Source organism: Crinia signifera, chromosome 1, assembly GCF_055691185.1.
Source record: "Crinia signifera chromosome 1, ASM5569118v1, whole genome shotgun sequence".
Lineage (NCBI taxonomy): Eukaryota > Metazoa > Chordata > Amphibia > Anura > Myobatrachidae > Crinia > Crinia signifera.
The window spans coordinates 422646250-422660591 of NC_139217.1; the positions used below are offsets into that span (position 1 = coordinate 422646250).

The 14342-nt window shown below is 45.1% G+C and overlaps 1 protein-coding gene across 3 annotated transcripts in view; it reads left to right on the forward strand.

Annotated features, from left to right (window-relative positions):
• The window catches only part of BDP1 (BDP1 general transcription factor IIIB subunit), a 99449-nt gene extending 85107 nt beyond the window's left edge, over nucleotides 1–14342 (forward strand). For all 3 annotated transcript variants that reach the window (XM_083151882.1, XM_083151884.1, XM_083151883.1), the window contains exons 34-42: nucleotides 268–445; nucleotides 912–1071; nucleotides 3897–3954; nucleotides 5748–5922; nucleotides 8244–8415; nucleotides 8519–8549; nucleotides 9529–9778; nucleotides 13101–13359; nucleotides 14180–14342. In XM_083151882.1, coding sequence (XP_083008008.1) covers nucleotides 268–445; nucleotides 912–1071; nucleotides 3897–3954; nucleotides 5748–5922; nucleotides 8244–8415; nucleotides 8519–8549; nucleotides 9529–9778; nucleotides 13101–13359; nucleotides 14180–14299 — 1403 coding nt within the window. In that variant the 3' untranslated portion in view covers nucleotides 14300–14342. The remainder of the gene's footprint in view (nucleotides 1–267; nucleotides 446–911; nucleotides 1072–3896; nucleotides 3955–5747; nucleotides 5923–8243; nucleotides 8416–8518; nucleotides 8550–9528; nucleotides 9779–13100; nucleotides 13360–14179) is intronic.

Genomic DNA, 14342 nt, shown 5'->3' on the forward strand with positions numbered 1-14342 from the left:
TCCCTTGACACAGCAAGATGCCTAGATGTTCTCTCATTCCCTTTTATAGCATTATTTCAAAAGCATGGGATTTATGTGCAGCTCTTTTACATATCTCAGACTGTGTCAATGCAGAAAGTGTTAAAAAGCCGGTAGCCTGTTTCTATAAAATGGCAGTGGGGTTATAATGAGGAAATTGCTTGGTTGGTGGATATTATTTCCACCTGTATGAAAAGTAACCACTTGTATGTGTCCTGAGACCAATAAATACTAATATTATGCCATCAGGAGAGTGTCTAAGTTCTGGTCACCGGGCAGAGAAGGCGCTGCCACCAACCCCCACAAGCCAGAAAGACTTGGAGCATTTCCGAGGATGTGAATCATTACCCTCTCCTACATCTGAGCGTCGTACAAACAACAAACATTCTGGTGGTGCAACAGAGAACAACACTACAGTCAATGCAAGGTTAGCAGCGCCTCTTCTCTTTACCAGGCCGAAGGTGGGTGGAATACAGAGATCACAATGATGGAGATCTGGGTTAGCAATAGTGTTGAGGCTGCTATCATTTTACCGTTTGGGTTTCTGAGACAAGCAGCTCCCAGGCCACTTACTATGTGTTATAAATACAAACCGAGCGGCCAGGCGGTTACTTCCAACTGTCTTCCTGCTGTCTGTCACACTCCTATCCTGCAGCTAGTGGTAGGGGGCAATTTAAAAAAAACCCGTACAAGTGCAGAAGCAGCTGCGCATTTCCTGCATGTGTCGTAGACCTGCATGGTCCATCTGCTGCTTTTCTCTCCTTCCCACTGTGTGCCCGGCTGTGTTTGGGTCCGTTCCTGTTTGGGTCTCACTCTAAAGTTTGCTACATCTCCTGCTTAATGATTTCATTTCATTTTCTAATCTGATATTTATGTAATTTGGTTTTTTGAAGGTTCTATCATCATGATCTCCCCAGTTCCCCAGTAGACAATGGATCACTCTTCAGGCCAGAGACAACACAGGCAGATAATATCCTGCTCCATTCTTCTTTCCATTCGTCTGAGAATGCTTTACATGCGTTCAATGACCATTTAGTGATGCCGGTAGATCAGGTAAGAGATCCTGTCGACCTGAGCCATGTAGACCTTTTCACTGTTTTGGGAGCAGGGGGTATGGAGACCTGCGCTTTTGTATTGCTGAAACCTGTGTACCCCTAAATATAGTGTAGGAGACAAGTGGAAGTGATGAGCTATACAAATGTGTTGATATAAAACAAATTTATTGAGAGTACAATAGGGGGTGCAGTATTAAGCACAGGTGGCTTAGAGGGGGGGGGGGGTTTGCTGTTAAAGCACACTTGTGATGGTGTTAATGTTCCTTAGATGACCTCATTTTCATTTGGAGTGGAACCAAAGAAGACCTTGACACATTTAACAATAACTTGAACAACAACAACTTAATATTCACTACACAATGCAGCCAAGAAGCAGTTAACTTCCTAGACATCACCATATTCATACAAAACAGCAGAATTAACACCAAAACATACCAAAAACCTGTAGACGTCAACAGCTACATTCTATCCACAAGCGGTCATCACCCCAATTGGCTCACTAGCATCCCCACCAGTCAGTTTCAAAGACTACGCCGCAATTGCACAAACCTGACAGATTTCCAAACTCAAGCAAGAGACCTCAGCACACAATTCACCAACAAAGGTTACGACAAAGACATAGTACAAGAAGCCTACACTAAAGTAGAAAAAATAGACAGAGAAACCCTGCTCATACCTAAGACGAAAGACACAGATGAGCACAAAAACTTTAAACTAGCATTCATAACAAAATACAATGACGACAACAGACTATTTAAAAAAATTCTACAGAGACACTGGCATTTGCTACTAGAGGACGAGACGTTAGGCGACATTTTACCACCAAAACCCAAAATCATCTATAAAAAATCGACAGATCTTAAGCAACAGCTGACACACAACCACAACAGACAGATAGAACAAACCCCAGACAGCAAAGGTTTCTTCCATTGCGGATCCTGCAAATACTGCACCAGCCACACATTAACGACCAAGAAAACTGACAAATTTGCCTCAAAAGTGACAGGAATAGAATACAAGATCAATGAACACATAACTTGCAACCACACAGGGGTCGTATACCTGGCGAGCTGCCCCTGTGGGTTACAATATGTAGGGAGAACGATTAGGAAGCTCAAGGTCAGGGTGGGTGAGCATATGCGGAACATTGCGAAGGGTTCAGACACACACAGCATCTCTAGACATTTCAGAGACACACATGACCGCAACCCCAAAAACCTCACAGTGATTGGGATAAAAATAGTAACCAAGAACTGGAGAGGAGGAGATTACCTCAAACAGATAAATAAGGAAGAGCTAAAATGGTTTTTCAACCTAAAAACACTAACACCAAGAGGCCTCAACGTGGACAATGAGGTCAGGTCAATTAGTACCACATAAAAAGACCACAGCATTCAAATACTAAAAAGGGCAGCGGTGCCCATAACCAATATGGCGGCTCTAACAGTGTAGAATCTTGTTTTCTTATATCCATTTAGGAACACGTATTTAGAACACTTTTTTAGAGCCCCCCATAACAGAGACAGTATATACGATGCCAGACGAAGCCCATGTACTATATGTACTAAATATATGCTTAAAGACGAGGCAGAACCCAGCGGGATCCTATTACAGACTTAAGGGCAGTCTGCCCACACCTAATATGGCCGGTTTTCAACCTTGAAACACGCCCTCAGGATCACCCTTGAAATAACCCCGGTCATCCCATTGAAAGTACAGCATCTCCCTGAAGAAGGCCGCAAGGTCGACACGCTTGGAGGACACCTTTTTCTCACTACACGCTCACCCAAGTCTCCTCCCGCTCGGGAGTAGAGCGCACGGCAGACTCCGGGACTTCAGACTCGGGTGCAGGGATACCGCGTCACTCGCGTCATCCACATCCCAGAAGTCGAGCCCCGTGCTAAGTCCGTGGAGCCCGGCAGGACGTGCGGACACGGCGCCGACCTGAACCGCGGCAGGATCGCGGATACACAAGGAAGGAACAAGGATCGGACTCACCAGCAGCCACAGGTTAGAGGTGCACTGCGGGCGGGTCGGGACGCCAGCCCCCCACACCACCGGCCTGTGACCATATTCCCCCCACCTTGCATATCTGACTTTCCCCACCACTATTGATAGCGTTTCACCATCTGTGCGCATCCTGCATACGGTGCCCAGCCCTTGCTGCCACCCAGGTGTAGAGACTTGCGCCCCTGACTTTTTTTGTTCCCCTGCTCTCTGGCACCTGTTACCATCTGCAAGCCGATTGCATTAGGTGAGCTACCCTTGCTGTCACCCAAGTGCATCGCATACGTCCCTGAGAACTGTGGAACATTAACACCATCACAAGAGTGCTTTAACAGCAACCCCCCCCCCCCCCCCCCCCTCTAAGCCACCTGTGCTTAATACTGCACCCCCTATTGTACTCTCAATAAATTTGTTTTATATCAACACATTTGTATAGCTCATCACTTCCACTTGTCTCCTACACTATATTTAGGGGTACACAGGTTTCAGCAATACAAAAGCGCAGGTCTCCATACCCCCTGCTCCCATATTATCTATTGGAGGGTGGCCCCCCTCCCCTGGAGACCAGCAGCAACCACAAGATTGCATCAGTGAACGCAGTATCTATTCGCATACCCCCATACTTTTCACTGTTTTGACTTATGGCCTGTAGACGAATAAGGGTTGACCGAATGACTGTCGATCGTCTTATAGTTGTCGACTCTATGACCCATACCCTTTTGTTGTAGGGGCAAATTATTGGGCTATTTGTGGAATAAAGAATTTATTGTGGAGTGTTTGTAAAGCTATTGTGTTTATCTGGTTTGTATAATATAGAGTTACGGCAATCTGCAGGAGGAAGCACCGCAGCATGATCTGCCATCTGCAGTGTCCGGTACGTGTAATACATCTACTAGCTGCTCTGTGACTAGAATAAGCATCTCATCATCTTTTTTCTTCATACTGTTAAATAACGTCTGTAAAATGAAAACCATAAGCTGTGATTTATAGCCCCAAATGGTGACTGTGTGTGATCACTATTGGGGCACCTGTACTGTTGATGACAGCTGATTGCTGCCATCGTGGTAATGTTACTTGTATTGTAAATATCCACTTTGGCAATTTAGAGGGGTACTCTTTACCTAGAACGGCGCCCGCGATTAGAATCGCGGGCGTCGGGGGTAAAAAATCGCGGGTAAATCGCGGGTACATAAAAATCGTGTACCCGCGATCACCGCGATTTTCCCATAGGGAACAATGTTAAAAAGCCTGATTGACCGCGATTTTACTTTAAAATGCCTCAATGCCCGCGATTTTCACATAGGAATCTATGTTAAATGGGCTACAGAGCCCAAATAGTCACAATTAACCCTTAAATGTCACCCCAATTTTTGTACGCCACCCCACGATCCACGCCAACCCGAAGCGTGGCGAGCGCAGCGAGCCAGCGAGGGGCGGCGGTACGCGTCCTCCGACCTTTTCATGCCCTACTATCCACGTCGGCGTGGAGTTGAGAATAGAATAGTGTGGCGAGCGCAGCGAGCCACCAAGCCCGAAGCGTGGCGAGGGGACGCGGATACCTTCACAGTTATACGCGTCCCCTCGCGGGCTTCACAGGTATCCGTGGCGAAAAGCGGACACCTGTGAAGCCCGCGAGGGGACGCGTTTACCTGTGAAGGTATCCGCGTCCCCTCGCGGGGCTCGCTGCGCTCGCCACGCTTCGGGCTCGGTGGCTCGCTACGCTCGCCACACTATTCTATTCTCAACTCCACGCCGACGTGGATAGTAGGGCATGAAAAGGTCGGAGGACGCGTACCGCCGCCCCTCGCGGGCTCGCTGCGCTCGCCACGCTTCGGGTTGGCGTGGATCGTGGGGTGGCGTACAAAAATTGGGGGGACATTTAAGGGTTAATTCTGCCTATTTGGGCTCTGTAGCCCATTTAACATTGATTCCTATGTGAAAATCGCGGGCATTGAGGCATTGAATGCAAAATCGCGGTCAATCAGGCTTTTTAACATTGTTCCCTATGGGAAAATCGCGGTGATCGCGGGCATCGCGTCGCGGCCGTTTATGTACTGCCCGCGATGTCGCGATCACCGCGATGGGCGCCGTTCTAGGTAAAGAGTACCTTTAGAGGTTATAAAATAGTTCAGGTAATGCCCTGTTAAGTTATCTATACATGTACACCTATATAAAAATCCTCAATACAAGGTATATACAGTGTGTGTGGGGGGGATCTGGATAGCACACACTGATTCTGAACATTAAAAGAGACTGAGACCAATCTGAGAGTTGTAGTGCAGACAAAATGCAGATACTCTAAACACTATAAACCTGGGATAACCAACCCTAGTCCTCGAGAGCTATCAACAGTTAATGTTTTCCAGGTCTCCTCACAGAATCACAAGTGAAGTAATGAGCTCCACCTGTGGATATTTGAAAATGTTTCAGCTAGTAATGAGTGCAGCTTGTCTGGAAAGTGTTGGTAGCTCTCGAGGACCGTGGTTGGCTACCACTGCTATAAACAATGGCGGTCAAAACAGCCATAGAAATCACTGCACTGTAACGTGGAGAAATGTTTTTTGTTTTTGTTTTTTTTACTATAATGTGCTTCTGCAGTTTTTTTTCTTCTAGAAGATACATATTGCCCATAAATGCTGGATGTTTTGTGTGTGTTCTTGATTACAGATGTCCTCCTTGATAGCGGTTGTCCTGCAGAAGAAGCAACGTTTATTTTGACACTGGTAGAAATCCCAATGAACGAGGACTATGCCTATTCATGCGACTCAAATTCAGCAGATTCTCTGCCGGCTCCTGTGATCATTAGTTCAGGCTCCTCTCACACCGTAACTCAGAATCAAAGGTGAGATATTTGTATGGAACCATCTTAAAAGGGGCTGACTCCTTCATTTAATGATAGTGATGAATTTTCAAATCCCGATCTCTGCCTGCAGTAAAGGATTACAGAGGACGGGTTCTGTTTCTGGAAGGCAGGGTGTTGGAAAGTCTTCCCTCTACTAGAACAAATTCTGCTGCCCAGTTTTTATTCTCCAGTAGATTAGGTGATGGGGGGGATTCAACCATTTACACCAGTTTCAAGTAAAATGGTCCAGTTTGGGCATAAGCCAACACATTGGGGTACCTGAACACTCAAGCACCCAGGTCATGATGGAATCCACTTAAATTCTACAGTTAGTAGAGTAGTTTGTTCAGGCCACATCCCTGATCTGCAGATGTGTCTGTACTGGTCTTACAGTCTAATCACGGCAAATGATTCACGGATTTGTGCTGCTGCTACTGTTTACTGGACTCTTTTAAAAGAGCAACTGGCATAATGGGGTATCAGGAGGAAGGAGCTTAGATTTACAGTAAGTTGGTTACTTGCCTAACACCAGCCCATCCTGCAATCCCATGGTCCAGTGTCCCACAGACTGCTTTGCAGAAAAGTATGTATTGGTAACTGACCAAATGTCCTTTTATTTCACCTCAAAGCTACTAAATACCCCACATTCTACATGGTAGAATCACAGGAGTATGCTTCAGGTCGCTGATCTGTTGTACTCCCCTACCTATTGTTGTTTTTGGATATAGTCTGTATTTAATATTCCTTCCCCTCATGCTGTACACTACTGTCTAACAGTCAGGAATGTAGGTTATTTTCGCTTACAGATATCCCTCTCTGTATACAGAATGTTGTCTTTTTGCTGGTAAAATGTATTATTGGGCACTTAAGATAAAAAAAATCCCCTCTATTGGAACGAAAAACAACAGGTCTATTTTTTATGGTCTGTTAAAGAAATTCCCAGTTTTAAATGTCTGGTACTTATGTAGTATCTGGGCTGCCGATTTTGTGATTGTATGCCTTACCTTAAGGCATACAATCAGATGCGATGCGATGCGATTTTGCATAGGATTCAATGTTAAGAAGGTCCTGTTCATTTCCCCACTATCCAAGTGGGCATAGAGTTGATTTTATATAGTGTGGCGAGCGCAGCGAGCCACCAAGCCCGAAGCGTGGCGAGCGGACGCATATTTCTTAAAAAGTATTCTGTGTCCCCTCGCGGGGCTCGCTACGCTCGCCACGCTTCGGGCTCGGTGGCTCGCTACGCTCGCCACAGGTTTATATCCAACTCCATGCCCACTTGGATAGTGGGGAAAGGAAAAGGACCCCTTTTTCCCATTGAATTCTATGTTAAAATGGACTCAGACCATTTTAACATTGAATCCTATGGAAAAATCTTGACCATCGCATCGCATACGATTTGGTCGCATGCGATGCGATCCGATCCGATTTCTAAATCGGACGCCCAGATACTACATAAGTACCAAATGTCTTTCTTCTATTAAGACAGAAGAAACATTTGAGTTGATGTGGCACTAGAGCAGTGGTTCCCAACCCTGGTCCTCAAGTACCCCCAACACTGCACGTTTTCCAGGTCTCCACACAGAATCACAGGTGACATAATTAGCTCCACCTGTGGATCTTTTCAAATGTGTCTGAATAATGAGTGCACCTGCTGGGTGACCTGGAAAACGTGCACTGTTGGGGTACTTCAGCACCAGGGTTGGGAACCACTGCACTAGAGGAATCCGGGCACTAAATCAAGCAGAGGCTCATCCCCATGTATACCTCCTGTATACATCACCCCATATCTACCAGTGCCTCAGGAACGGTTTATGGTTTTTATGTGCTTAATAGCGCCACAGAGCCAGCAGAGATGCAGCTTTCATTGCCGGTAAGGATCTCTCAAGCCAGAGCCACTGGCCGCAGGGCAGAGCATGATGCTACAGATTAAGGATTCCTGCTAGAGCCACATCTATATGGGGTTCATCTACAAAGAAACCAACAAACAAAGCAATAGATAAACAGATACATGACAGGAATTTTGCCCACCCATTTTTTTTATTTTGGTGGGAACCAGTATGGAGGTCTATTGGAATCCATGGTACTGATCCAGAGCCATGTCTTCCATTGGGTGCAGTAAGCAGTTGCCCAAGGGCCCCAGGATTCCAAGGGCCTATGCCCATGATTCAAAATGGTTTAGTTCAAAAACAGTTTGGATTCTTAAACCTTCTTTGAACTTCAATATTTTTGAAACTTTGGCAGAAATGCAGTAGTGTACTAGTATATGACTTTGTCACTCAAAAAAAATATCAACCCAGTTTATTTTCACCATTACACAGCTGTGGGTACCCGGTGTCCTTTGAATCTGTATCCTATGAGCCTCGTATGGTTGTTGAGGAAGATGCAGAATTAATATGTAGCCAGTCTGCTAGGAAGATAAATGCCAGCGGGTCAGGTGGCGCAGACGGCATCACCACAGAGAAGAATGTTGCTCTTCACAAAAAAATTCAGGTAATAAAGTAACGCTGATTATTAAGTTGTGTTGTTGTTATTATTATGTATTATGTACATTTATAGCTATATGGTTTTATTTACTTTTTTTTTCTTTCTTTAGCAAGGTGAAGATTATCAGATGAAAGCTGCAGGTGAATATTACAACCTTAACACTGTCATTTAGTATATCTTATTAGATATTTATATTGTGTTAGAAAGTGCATATAATTAACCTTACTCACTGCAAGGCCCTTGTCATCCCAATAATTGAAGGAAACAAAAGGGACTAATCATCTTTTATTGAAACAAATAAACGTTAAATATTAATTCACTTAAGACCAAACATTTTGTGTTGAGGTGTGCGTCCAGTCAGGCCTTTCTTTCTTTCTTTCTTTCTTCTTTTCAAATATGTTTATTTTTAACAGCATTGGACTGCACCCCTGCACACAATAATATATATGTTAAAGTGCGGACATAGAGCCTGAATTGAAAAGGCCAAACAGACAGAGCAGTGTGCAGACTTTATCTCTCTCCCCGTGTTTGTACTGTAAATTAGACAGAGGCATCACTTGACATCCCAAATTCTCTCAAACCAATTGGGTGGCATTGTTTCATGAGAATTACCTGATTACCTCACTCTGGGGGCATGCTCATTATCCCCCAGAGATGCTGGACTACCCCAGAGGCTGGTCTGACTGCATTGACAGATCCTCTGTGGGTATGTCATTAATATGCCGACAGTTGGGGTCCCGGCAGACCTTACCCACCAACTGGAATCTCGGCACACAGGGTCTATACTATCTTGCCCACAAGTGGCCTCTTTGCATTCAGACAGGCAGGATACTTCTGTCTGGTTTGTGACTGCTGTATTCCCAACTGCCGGCCAGTCATAATGGACTCCCCCCCCCCTGTGTCAGCAGCTAAGTGGAGCAGGAGAATGTCACATTGCATCTCTTAACTCCTGTCACTGTGGGGGCATTTATTTAAGTGTCACTCCCTCTGAGGGTGTCACCTGGTTGCGGCTTGCACCCTCAGAGTGATGCTACTAACACCAAACATGTTTCGGTTTTTTTGAGCTACTGTAAGTTTACCTGCGGTAGGTCAGACCTATTCTGTGTTTTGTTTTACCAGCTATAGAAACGGATTGTGACCAGAGAAGTACACAGGAAGCATCACCTGCTGACCCTGTACCTGTACATGATACAATGGAGTTCACTCAGAATGAGGACTTTCCTGTTGGAGAACAGCTGCCCTGCTGTACAAAACAAAGTGATGATGTGCACATAGGCAAGCCTGCAACCGGCAGCAATGAATTATTAAACACAAACTTGCCTTCAGCGTGTGCTAAATTAGCAGCAGCATCCAAAAAGCCATTAAAAAGGTGAGCATCTTTGTATCTCACAGCGCTGGGGTTATGGGTTAGATTCCTACCATGGCCCTAACTGTGCGGAGTTTGTATATTTTGCCCGTGCTTTGCATGGGTTTTCTCCAGGAACTCCAGTTTCCTCCCACAATCCAAATATATACTGGTTGGTTAATTGACTTTCAATAAAATCAACCATAGCACGAATGTATGTGCAGGGAATGATGTGAATGGGCAAATCTGTAAAGTGTGTGCTCCTGGATATAAATAAGTGGTAAGAAAATATTGTTTACCTAGTGGAATTTATAAGGATGGTGTTAGTCCCTCACCTACAGGGCTGTGGAACACTGACTGTGTGTGGCCTAGTGTAGGACACAGGCTAATTTCACATACTGGTAGGCAACAGGCTGAACAAGCTTTGTTAATTTTTTTTGCTGCCTTTCACATGCACCGGGATTTAATGGTGTTCTTATAAAAATATATCTACATTCATTTCTGCCATGCTAGTCAAATTCATTTTGGGGAACGAGGTTTCGATGTGATGTCAAGTTGGGGGCAGAGATAGATGCAGCAGTACACCATAACCCGGTGTGCGTGAAAGGCCCCATCTCTCTCTATAAACACTGACATGTTTGGATGGCCTGGCAGCCGGCCCTTTCTGTAGATACATCAGTCTGCTACGTGGCGGTCTGTGTGAAAGGACCCTGTATTAAAATCCCGGCACAACTTTTTGCCGTCTAGTGTTTTGCCATCATGAAACCCGGATGGTTGAAATAGCCCAGAGTCTGACTCTAACTATGACAGATGTACCTGGGCATTTGCCTACACTGTCTATTGCTGGAACTGCCTCTATCCGTTCCCATGTAAAGTCAAATGGTTCCAAAATGAAATGCATGCAGTTGTTTCTGCATATCCCAAAAAATAAGTCCATTCCGTAACATTATTTTAACAGAGAACATGCTCTTTTTGTAGGAATGGAAAAAGTCTGATTCCTATTCTTGATGATACCAGATGCATTTCTTCCCACTCCTTTACTAGTACAGTATGTAGTATTGCAGAAGACCTCTTTATACAGATATGTCCATGTACATCTGGGTGCCGGACGCAGTCCCGACAGTCATTTACCAGACGTCGGGATCACAACTGTCAAAACGCTAACAGACAGGTGCCCGACAGCCACCCGTTATTTTCCCTCGTGGGGGTCCGCGACCCCCATAGGGGGAGAATAGAATAGGTGGCGAGAGTAGCGAGCCACCATGCCCGCAGCGTGGCGAGTGCAGCGAGCCCGCAAGGGGCTTTGTTGCGCTCACTATGCTGTCTGAGTCCGGGCAGTCGGGATCCCGACCTAGGGCTAATGACTGTCGGGATCCCGACCTAGGGCTAATGACTGTCGGGATCCCGACCTAGGGCTAATGACTGTCGGGATCCCGACTGTTGGAACCCTATACCACACCCGTACATCTGGTCTCCTTTGCAAAACCAAATGCAAAGTTACACTGGTTTCTTGAGAAACACTATAATGTTCCATTTCTTATGTACTGCAAGTACCGCGGCAGCCACACACTGAATATAAACATGTTGCATCATTTAAATCAGCTGAAGCTGCTTGCGCGTCCTAATCACTTTGCATATAAGTTCCAAAAAAAGTAGCAAAAGAGAAGTACGGAGTTACACGGAGCTCACACGTTCTGTATAATGTTACTTGTATCGCATGGCTAGATAGATATAAGTGGACACATCTGTATAATCAAATGAGAAGGCGAAAAGTAGGGTAGAGAGAACAGGGCTGGAAAATAAAGTCTGTCAGTAAAATTTTTACCAATTGGTAAGTAAAATGAATGGTCAATATAAATGAGTCCTGATACTGATCATTCACAAAGTATGAGCCAATATATTTCAAATTCAATAACCGCTCTCATTAATGGTCTACATGCTGGCTGAACCCACTCCGGAATGCATACACAATAGTCTGCAAATCTTTAAGCATTTCTTAAATGTTCACATTTTAAGGCAGCTTATGAAATCCCAGTACATCTCTCCCACTCCCTACTGACCCATTCCACTCCCTACTGACCCATTCCACTCCCTACTGACCCATTACACTCCGGCTTCTGTTCTCTCCATTACACTTAAAATGCCCTCTCAAAAATCTGGAATGATCGCCAATTTAAGGGCCACTACTCTGCTCCTTTTGGTATCCGGTCATTAAGTCGACATTCACTAGATTGACCACAAATGGTCGACACATGAAAAGGTTGACATTCATTAGGTCGACACAGTGAAAAGTTCGGCATGAGAAAGTCTTTCATGATTTTTTTTTCTTAAAAATAAAATATTGCTCATACATCCCAAGTCCCTTGTTCACTTTCTGGTCACCTCCAGACTGTACTACTGTAATTTCCTCCTCTGTGATGTTTCTGACAAATGTCTCTCTCCACTCCAATCTAACCTTCATGCTGCAGCCTGGCTCATCTTCCTCACCAAACACACTACATCCACCTCCCCTCTTCTACAAGCCCTTCACTGGCTTCCTTTTCATTTTAGAATCTAATTCAAGCTTCTCGCGCTCTTACAAAGCTCTTACTAACTTACTGTATATCTTACTTATCTGCCTTTCTACTCCCACCGTCTTCTCTCTGCTCTGCTAATGCACGCCGCCTCTCCCGCCATCTGATTACTTCCTCCCAATTTTACCTCCAAGTCTCTCTATGTGCTATTCTCTACCTTTCTCCCTCAGACTTTCCACCTCCACTCAAAACTGCCTCTCAGGACCCACCATACCCAGGCAAATCTCTCCTTTGTTCCCAGTTTACGGTCTACCTTATCTGTGTCACCCCTGTTTGTCTGCCCTCCCTTTAGAATGCAAGCACTTAGAAGCAGGGCTTTCTTCCTGCATGTGTTTTTCTTTCTCTTACTTAAACCGACTTTGATGGCTCCAAATCCTGAGGTTTTCTACAAGTCTGATACTTATTCCAGTGTGTTCCCCCCCCCCCCCCCCCCCCAAATTCCAGTCCTTGCACCACATTTCCTATTTTCGGTCTGCACAAACGCACCTCTGACCACATGCCAACATTGCTGTGCCAGTGGATCATACCAGCAAACCCCGGCAATTTGGCTAAACCAATATGCAATACATAGCCCTTCTCCTTATGTGTCAAATTCCTATTTCCATATACTGTAGGCTGCTGACCTGCAAGCAGAACCCTCGTACCTCTTTGTCTTTATATTTACCCGGTCTTGATTTGCTCCCAATCGTAAAGCACAACAGAACATGCTAGTGCTATATTCATTTTAAGAATCATTTTCCTAGTCTGAGGGTTAACATTTATTGTTTTCTCAGGCCTGGAAGAAAAGCTTTGGGATTTTTACCTCTGGTCTGCAAAGACAAGCGGTCCAAGAAAGCCAATCAAGAAACCTCCAAGAAGAAAAATTTGGCAAACCGTAAAAAGCTCCCCACATCAGTTTGCCGACCCCAGAAAAACAGCCCCGTTCAAAGCCAAGAAGATGCCACAAGCAAATCTGTGCCTTCCGAATGTACTGTCACTTCTGCTGTCACACCCACTGCCAATATTGAAGAGAGAGTCACCCTTGAATGTCAAGTAAGTTGATTTGTTTCCGGTCTACCGATCAGCTGTGTTACTGAATGGCAAAGAGATTTTTTGCACGAGGAGAATTCCTCAGTAGCTTGTTGGTATAGGGTAGAGGTCAGAAATGAAGGTGATCGTTGTCAATTGAAGCATCCAGTGCAGTCTAGATGCAGAGGTTCAGGTCCACTGTGATCCAAAACAGAAGACCAGGGAGGAGAGAAGATGATTTGCCTTCCTAATGCGAAAATGATGCACCGGACAAGATCATTGATAATTTCCAAGTGTAAATGGTGAAAAAGATTTCAAGGGACAGCATGTTGGCAATGCATTTTATGACTGCACATGTGGGCTTGATACTTACTGACCGCTTATTCAACCAGTCACAGTTTCCTGTTGGTTGGAAGCTACGCACGCACAGGACCCATCCCCCAATCACATTGTAAATTTGTAAACGCTCCTGCCTTATTGACAGGCAGGGGCATTTTAGGAGGAGGGGCAGGGATGGGCTGGCATGGCTAAAAATGGGTATATCACCCCCATTTGCCGGGAGTAGCCAGGCCAAGGATTACACCAAGATGCGCAGATTCCATGGGCTCGCAAGCCCTACTTGATGGGCAGCCTGTGCAAGATTAGACGTACTCAGGCTGCAGTCACAGAGGAGAGGTCGTGATGTTCCTCTAGAACTGCAATCGCATCGCAGTTTTCAGTGGTTGCATAATGCAGGTAGAAGGTGTTTTTTTGCATTTCTATGTATCTCATATGCTAAGCTGCTGCAAGCAATACTGAATCAGGCCCATGAGTCGATCTAAGCTGATTTGTTGTTTTTCTTCAGGTTTCTGACAATCAAACCACAGAGCCCCAAGAACCAGCCAATGACCTTGCTACGGAAGAGGAGGTCGCTCCAGTGTCTGAGTATTTTTTTAGCGATATTTTCATGGAAATTGATGAATAATGGGAGTCTGGATATATTTGACAGACCATACCTTTTTGTAAAG